At 50.2% G+C, this 8,492-nt stretch overlaps 1 protein-coding gene across 1 annotated transcript; it reads left to right on the top strand.

Moving 5' to 3' along the window:
* Positions 1-532: 532 nt before the first annotated feature.
* On the top strand, positions 533-1,149 carry RHOH (ras homolog family member H). The gene has a single exon (XM_008055587.1). It carries the CDS (start codon positions 566-568, stop codon positions 1,139-1,141), a length of 576 nt encoding a protein of 191 aa, XP_008053778.1. The 5' UTR covers positions 533-565; the 3' UTR covers positions 1,142-1,149.
* The last annotated feature ends 7,343 nt before the right edge of the window (positions 1,150-8,492 follow it).

The following is an 8,492-nucleotide window of genomic DNA, read 5'->3' as shown; positions in this document are numbered from 1 at the left end:
TTGGCTCATCTTTAAAATTTTCTGTAGAGACGAGGTCTGGCTTTGTTACCCAGGCTGGTCTTGATCTCCTGGGCTCAAGCGATCTTCCCGCTTTGGCCTCCCAAAGTGCTGGGATTACAGGCATGCCCATCTCAGCCTCTGCTTCTTGAATGGGAGGTGTGTGGCTGTGTGTGTTGGGGACAGATCTAAGCTTCCCCTGCCAAGGGGGCGAGCAGGGTTGCCCAAGTGGGGTCAGGCAGCTGCCCTGGGGTGGGCCCCACATTTAGTCAGCTTGCCAGTGAGGAAGCACCCCTGCATCAAATAAGGATAAAAAGAAAGGCTAATTTCTCCCCCCCTTTTTTTTCCGTTCAGTTGAAGACTCGGCCTTGGAGGTTTTCAGTGTGGACGGTGCATTTCCTTCAAATGAGCAGGCAGAAGTGACATTCTGCAGGTTGCTATCAGGAGTCTGAGCACACAGTCCCAACTGGCTTTCCCGCCCTCGCTGCATGGCGCTGGCTTCTGCGGCCCACTGAGGGTGCCTTTCCTCGGGACTCTGGATGTGCGCAGAGGACGCTGGGCTGGGAAGATGTTGAGCTCCATCAAGTGCGTGCTGGTGGGTGACTCGGCTGTGGGCAAGACCTCGCTGCTGGTGCGCTTCACTTCCGAGACCTTCCCGGAGGCCTACAAGCCCACGGTGTATGAGAACACGGGCGTGGACGTCTTCATGGACGGCATCCAGATCAGCCTGGGCCTCTGGGACACCGCGGGCAACGACGCCTTCCGCAGCATCCGCCCACTGTCCTACCAGCAGGCCGATGTGGTGCTCCTGTGCTACTCGGTGGCCAACCACAGCTCCTTCCTGAACCTGAAGAACAAGTGGATCGGAGAAGTCAGGAGTAACCTGCCCTGCACCCCCGTGCTGGTGGTGGCCACCCAGACCGACCAGCGGGAGGTGGGGCCCCACAGGGCCTCCTGCATCAACGCCGTCGAAGGCAAGAGGCTGGCCCAGGACGTGAGAGCCAAGGGCTACCTGGAGTGCTCAGCCCTCAGCAACCGGGGCGTGCAGCAGGTGTTCGAGTGTGCCGTCCGCACGGCCGTCAACCAGGCCCGGAGGCGGAACAGAAGGAGACTCTTCTCTATCAACGAGTGCAAGATCTTCTGAACCTTGAGAGACTTCGCTTGATGCTTATGGACTCACCCCAAAGACGGACAGGCAGAGGCAGAGCGATCCCGCCAGGAAGGGCGGGTGCTCTTTCTGGTAGATCTCAGGTTTCTTTTGGATACAGGTTTTTAACAAGGCTTGGCAACTGGTTATCTTCACTAACTACACTCTACAAACCAACCCCTTGCCCGGTCCAATTAGAAAATCTCTTGGTGTGGTGGTTCACACCAGCATTTTGGGAGGCTAAGGAAGGAGGATCTCTTGAGATGAGGAGCTCAAGACCAGCCTGGGCAACACAGTGAGACCCTGTCTCTACAGAAAATAAAAGAATTAGCCAGGCGTGGTAGCATGTGCCTGTAGTGCTAGCTACTTGGTAGGCTGAGGCACCTGATCCCTGGAGTTCGAGGCTGCCGTGAGCTATGATCGTGCTACTGCACTCCAGCCACAGAGCAAGACCCCATGTAAAAGAAAGAAAGGGAGAAAGAAAGAAAGGCAGAAAGAAAGAAGGAACAGAGAATTCCTTGGGAAGCTGCAGCAAATATTTCATCTTCAGTTAAAAACTAAAATGGTCTCCATAATTTTGGACAGTAAAGTGGGTTTTCCAGAGACTTCCATATTTAAGGACACATTTTATTTAAATAACATGTATTGCTTTTGTATATAATGAGTTTTCCACTTGGAAAATCTTTTCCTACATACCAGAAACCTCACTTGCTCTGTGGGTGAAGTGACCTTGCAGTGCTCTGTCATAGGTGTGTCGTGTTACTCTTTTCGCCTGAAGTAGACATTTTGTGGAACCCACCTGCCTGCTGGACCTTACGAGGTGTTCCGATGATAAAATGGACATAAACGGATCCCAGCAGTTCATTCTCTCACTGCCTGTTATTCAGGGTTGTATTCAAACCACAATTTCTTGAGCTATTCCAATGCTACCCCTGGTAATTCCAATATCACTACATCTCTCTGTAATTACAAAAAGGCGTTTGTTGATGATAACCCCTCTCCCTCGGGGAGCACCAGTCGTGCACTAAGCATCCCTCTTTCATTCACCAGGACAGACCGAGGCAAGCCCTTTCAGGCAGCATGTAGGACTGCCCCAAGGGACAGCAGCAGGGCTTGGCGCAGAGCCAGGAGTCCCCTTTCTGCCAGGAACTGCTGCTTCTGACATGGGATTCCCATGCGGCCACAGGCTCTTGAGACAGCAGCTCAGAGCACCGCGTGACATCCACGTGACCTAACTGCTCTCATGTGAGCTCTAAATGGAGCTGGCCCGGCTGCATAATTCAGTCATTGTAGGGTGTCATTGGCATAACTGAGTGGGTGTCTACATGTGTGTTTATGTGTTGGGAGGGCAGAGGGTGGAATTTACAAGCCTCACAATTTCATGAATATGAAGCCCTCGAGTGAAAAACAAAACCACATTCCAAACACAGGGAATAGCAATTGCTCTGATAACAAAAGTTATCAGAGGAAATAGTAACTAAATAGGGACGCACATACACAATCTCTCTCTGTCTTTATCTCTCTGTCTCTCTGTCTCTGTCTCTCTCTATTTCTCTGTCTGTCTCTGTCCTTCTCTCTCTCTCTCTGTCTCTCTCTCTGTCACACACATACATCCCTCAAACCCTGTTCTAATAACTTAAAAACAATGATGTTGCCCATCTGTTAAAGTTGAGAAAAAAGACTATGTGACTTGAGGTAGACATGGCAAAGACTGGCACCCAGAGTTACCCTTCCCTGCCCTAATCAAATAAAACGTAGAAACACTCTGAGCCATGTTTCTGAAAGTACATCATTGTTACGGGGTGATATGGCTGCTCACCACAAAAAGTAAGGATGTTGGCATAAATGACTGTGATTAGACTTATGTTGACAGAACCAAACCTGGTCTCTGTTTTCTTGTGTGGTCAATTTTTATAGCTATAATCAGTGTCCAAACCAAGGCCAGGTATGAAGGCTCACACTTGTAATCCCAGCAATTTGGGAGGCTAAGGCGGGAGGATCCCTTGGGCCCAGGAGTTCGAGACCAGCCTGGGCAATGTAGCCAGACCTCGTCTCTACAAAAATTAAAAAACTGAACCAGGTATGGTGGCACACATCTGTCGTTCCATCAGGAGGCTGAGGCAGAAGGATCACCATGAGGTCGAGGATACGGTGAGCCATGATCGTGCTACTGCACTCCAACCTGGGAGACAGAGTGAGATTCTATCTCAAAAAACAAAAACAAAAAACCCAAGTGTGCTCACACCCACACTGTTTCCTCCTTGTCCTCTCTCCTGTCATCCACACCTGTAAAAGACCTGGACCCTGGGTCTTGGTCTGTGGTGGGAGGGTTGCCCCGATGCCCTGGGGTTAACACGGCTGCCCTTACCCAGATCTCTGCCTTGCAGTCCGTGACTTGTCCTTACCTCTGTGGCACCTGTGTCCCATGACTCGAGGGCACCGTCTCCAGCCCTTGGTATTGGACTTGCTGAGGGTTGGGGGCCTTGACAACTGAGCAGGCTGGGAGGAGCTGGGAGCTCACATCCTCTGACATCCCTGACATCCTCTCACTCTCCCCAACACACAGAGTCTTAAATAATGAGTGCAGATTTTCCAAGGCAGTCTTTGAGGGGAGGGAGTGATCTCTGACGTTAGTAGGAACGAATTTCTATTCACTAAAACTGGCAGTCCCTCAAACTCTTCTTTCCTTCTTGTTGAAGAGAGATGGGAGTGGGTATCCGAAAGTGGGAAGGGCCCAGGTGTCCAATTCTCTTTTTTTGTTGTTTTTTTGAGTTGGAGTCTCACTCTGTCGCCCAGACTGGAGTGCAGTGGCTGCTCCCGGCCACCGCAGCCTCGACCTGCTGGGCTCCGGCGATCCTTCCGCCTCAGCTTTCCAAGTAGCCAGAATTACAGGCATGTGCTACCACGCCCAGCTGATTTTTTGATTTATTGTAGAGATGAGGTCTCGCTGCCCAGGTGGGTCTCAAACCCGCGGGCTCAGGCAATCCACTCACCTCAGCCTTCCAAAGGCGCGGGATTACAGGCTGAGCCACCAAGCCCAGTTTAGGTGCCCAATTCTAAGTGAGGGAAGAGGAGATGGTTCATTGTTGGAAGTGGAGGAGGACGGGAAGGCCAGGAGGGCACGGTCCAATGGCTGTGCCGTCACCCAGGCAAGGATGCACGGAGGAGACTTCTGCCTGGTGGCAGAAGCCAAGCTTCATGCTCCGCCTGGAACCTTCCCACCTGGGATGAGGAGTTTATGTGTGAACCCTCCCCAGGGGTAGGACCTGGCAGATACTGAGCTGGCCAGAGTCTGTCTCCCCTGCTAAATGACGCGTTCTTGAAAGTAGCGCTGCCTCCTGGTCACCTCAGTGTCCCAAGGGCCCAGCACAGGGAAGATTGTGAAGCTGAATAAAGTTGTGTTGAATAGGCTGGGTGCGGTGGTTCACACCTGAAATCCCAGCACTTTGGGAGGCCGAAATGAGAGGACTGCCTGAGCCCATGGCTTCAAGACCAGCCCGGACAACTTGGTGAGACCTAGTCTCTACACTAAATTAAAAAATTAGCCGGGTGTGGTAGCATGTGCCTGTGTTTCCAATTACTTTGAAGGCTCAGGTGGAAGGATCACCTGAGTCCAGCAGGTTGAGGCTGCAGTGGCCGTGAGTGTGCCACTGCACTCCAGCCTGGGCAACAGGGTGAGTATCCAACTCAAAAAACCAAAAAAACAAAACAAAAAACTTGTGGTACTTTCTTGTGAGATTACTGTGTGTCAATCCGTAGCTATTCCAAGCAGCAACGTTCAATATACTCTTATCGACGAAGAGTTGATTTGAGTAGTCGAGTAAAAGAGTATCTCCTTGTCTCAGTCAGCCTGGGCTGCTTAGACTGAGTGGCTTTGACTATGGAAATGTATCTCTCACAGCTCTGCAGGCTGGGAAGTCCAAGATCAGGCCAGCACAGTTGGGTTGACAAGAGCCACTGCCAGGTTTATGGTATTATTGCTATTATTGCATAGCAGAGAGAGAGAGAGAGGTTCATACCCTTCTTGTGTTTCTTCTTATGAGGCACTAATCCCATTCATGAAGATTCCACTCTCATGACCTCACACCTTCCAAAGGTCCCATCTCCAAATGCCATCACATTTGGGGATTAGGCTCCAACATTTCAAGATTTGGGGAACATACAAGCATCCCATTCACAGCAATGCTGTTCAGTCTTAAGGGCTGGGTGCAGTGGCTCATGCTTATAATCCCAGCACTTTGGGAGGTGGAGTTGAGAGGATTGCCTGAGCTCAGGGTTTTGAGACTAGCCTGGGAAACTTGGTGAAAACTCATCTCTACAACAAATCCAAAAATTAGCCTGGCATGGAGTTGCACTCCTGTGGTTCCAGCTACTCGGAAGCCCGAGGTGGAAGGATCACCTGAACCTAGCAAGTTGAGGCTGCGGTGGCTATGAGCATTTGACTCGAAACAATAAAAAATAAACTGACTTCAGGGTATGATGACATTAGACTGAGAGACAAGAAAGCTGAAGGCATCCTAATGGTAAAAATGTGTTAACCAGCCCAGGCAACATAGAGAGACCTCGTCTCTACAAAAAACCAAACAAGAAAGTGATTAGCTGGGTGTGGTGGTACATACCTGTTGTCCTAGCTATTCAGGAGGCTGAAGCAGAAGGATTGCCTGAGCCCAGGAGGTTGAGGCTGCGGTGAACTATGATCATGCCACTGCACTCCAGCCCAATGGCAGAGTGAGACCTTGACTGGATAATACTACTAATAATTTTTTTTTCAGTGCTTTGGATGTGCCAAGCAGTGTATTAAGCCCTTGACTACGCGTTATGTCACCACATGGGTGTGGGTGGCTCACGTTATAAGTCCCATCTTCCACGAGGAAACTGAGGCTCAGCATGCTAATGTGATAAGTTCAAGCCCCAGCTCTGCTCAAAACCACTTGGCCCACTTCCTTCAAGAGCTGCTTGCCTGATGGCTTTGCCACATCCGACCTTCTGTGGCCTGCAGGCCCCACCCCCATCCGTCAAGCGGCCTGTGTGTTAAACCTGTCTTTAAGTAAAAGATTCCAAGTCTGATCTTCATCTTCCCCTTTTCATTTTCCTTTCTGGCAGTGAGAACAGGACCTGGCTAGGTCACACAGCACCGTCACTGCCAAAGGTCCTTGCTCCAACCTTGGCTTTTAAGTGTCATTTCATAGATTGATTGCGTGTAAATTTCAGAGGTGAAAAGCCTCATGATTTGATGCTTTAAAAGGCTTGGGAAATACTCTCTTTTCCTTAGCACCCTTTTCCACCTCTCAGGTTCACGCATTTCCTTCGAACGAGGGCTTGACCTGTGAGGGAGGGAGAGGAGAGCCCGGCTCTTCCCTTTCAAGGATATGGTACTCTGGAGGGACACTTGACCCGGCATGAGACATGAAGGAAACACTCCAGTTTGGCCCGTCTGTAGGGTTATGCTGTGGCACAGGGGACAGGCCATCTGTGTGTGCTAACCCCGATGCCCAGGGGCCCTCCTTACAGGTTGAGTGAGGTCAGCACAGCTCAGTGGAAGGACTTATTTTTCCTAAAACCGTATCTCGCCCAATAAAGCAAAGAAATATAAACACCATCCATGCCCAAGATCCCAAGCAGTTTTCACAAGAAAAGATAAAGCAAACCATGAAAATTATTTGTGATATAAGCTCATAAAGAGCACCTGATTAAACCCAAAGTTTACATTCTCTGTTAGGTAGGTCTCAAAATATATCCTGACTTGGAACTTAACGGTAGTTAGAAAACCGTGAAGAGGGAGAGGCCAGACAATGGCATATTTTGGAGTCAGAAAATCTGGGTGTGTGTCTTTCAGACTCAGTTTCCCTTTTCTTCTTCTTCTTCTTTTATTTATTTATTTTTTTTTTAGTTGAGTCTCACTGTTGCAGTGGCACCAACATGGCTCACCACAACATCAACCTCCTGGGTTCCAGCAATCCTTTTACCTCAGCCTCCCAAGTAGCTGGAACTACAGGCACACGCCACCACACCTGTCTCACCTGGCTCATATTTTGATTTTTGTAGAGACGGGATTTTGCCACATTGCCCGTGCTGGTCTTAAACTCCTGGGCTCAAGCAGTTCTCCTGCTTTGGCCTTCCAAAGTACTGGCATGACAGGCGTGAGCCACTGTGCCTGGCCTCCGTTCTACACTGTGTGTGGAAATCGGTCTCCATTCACCTTCTCATCCACTCAGTGTGTACTAAGCTCTTTAGCTTTCTCTGAGCGGTTCATTCCAGGAAAGTGAGATAATGACCCCCGCATTTTCTCCCTTGTTGGACTTGCCACATTGTTTCACAATCATCCCTCCCACTGCGTTGTGGCCTTCTCCGGCCAAACTGTGCAATAGCCCAAGTTTCTGCTTTTGTGGAATTTAGGCTCTAGTTACGGATTGGGGTGTGGACAATAATTACAGAAAGAAGCAGTAAGGTCAATGTGGCTGGATGAGCAGTGCTAGGAAGAAAGTAAATTAGGATTTTAGAGAGGAGGTCGGGCCCGGTGGCTCACACCTGCAATCCCAGCACTTTGAGAGGCCGAGGTGGGAAGATGGCCTGGGCCCAGGAGTTGGAGACCAGCCTGGGCAATATAGAGAGAACTCGTTTCTACAAAAATTAAAAAAAGTGGCTGGGAGTGGTGGCTCAAGCCTGTCATCCCAGCATTTTGGGAGCTGCGGTGAGAGGATTGCCTGAGCCTGTGGGCTTGAGACCAGCCCGGGCAACTTGACGAGACTCATCTCTACAATAAATCAAAAAATTAGTTGGGAGTGGTAATGCACGCCTGTGATTCTAGCTGCTTGGAAGACTGAAGCAGAAGGATCACCTGAGCCCTGCAGATAGAGGCTATGGTGACCCTTCAGCACACCTCTGCACTCCAGCCTGGGTGACAGAGTGAGACTCCAACTCAGTAAACAAACAAACAAACAAACAAATGATTGACCAGGCATGGTGGCGTGTGCCTGTGGTCCCAGCTGCTCGGGAGGCTGAGGTGGAACGATTGCCTAAACCCACGGGGCTGAGGCTGCAGTAGCCATGATCACGCCTTTGCCCTCCAGGCTGGGGGACAGAGTGAGACCCCACTCAAAAGAGAGAGAGAATATTCAGCAGTTTGGTGGGAAAGAAGGCTTGATTGCGGAGAGACAGGACGCTATTGATAGACCGCTTTGGTGACCTGGTTTTAACACAAATAAGCCCTGTGAAAAAGAAAGCGGGCTTACATTCACCACCTCCCAGTTGCCCTGAGATGAACGCACACAGGCATCCTGCCCCTGCTTCCCAGAAGTGACTGCTTCTTGGGGATACCAACCCATGTCAGCTGTTGGGAATGAGTGAA

The sequence above is a fragment of the Carlito syrichta genome, unplaced genomic scaffold (assembly GCF_000164805.1).
Source record: "Carlito syrichta isolate Samal-C Ts95f unplaced genomic scaffold, Tarsius_syrichta-2.0.1 Scaffold301888, whole genome shotgun sequence".
NCBI classification, from domain to species: Eukaryota; Metazoa; Chordata; class Mammalia; order Primates; family Tarsiidae; genus Carlito; species Carlito syrichta.
This window is presented reverse-complemented; position numbering and strand designations above follow the sequence as displayed.

What these genes read in the sequence shown, in the direction of transcription:
- RHOH (XM_008055587.1), top strand. Translation starts at nt 566, where the DNA reads ATGTTGAGCTCCATCAAGTGCGTGCTGGTGGGTGACTCGGCTGTGGGC.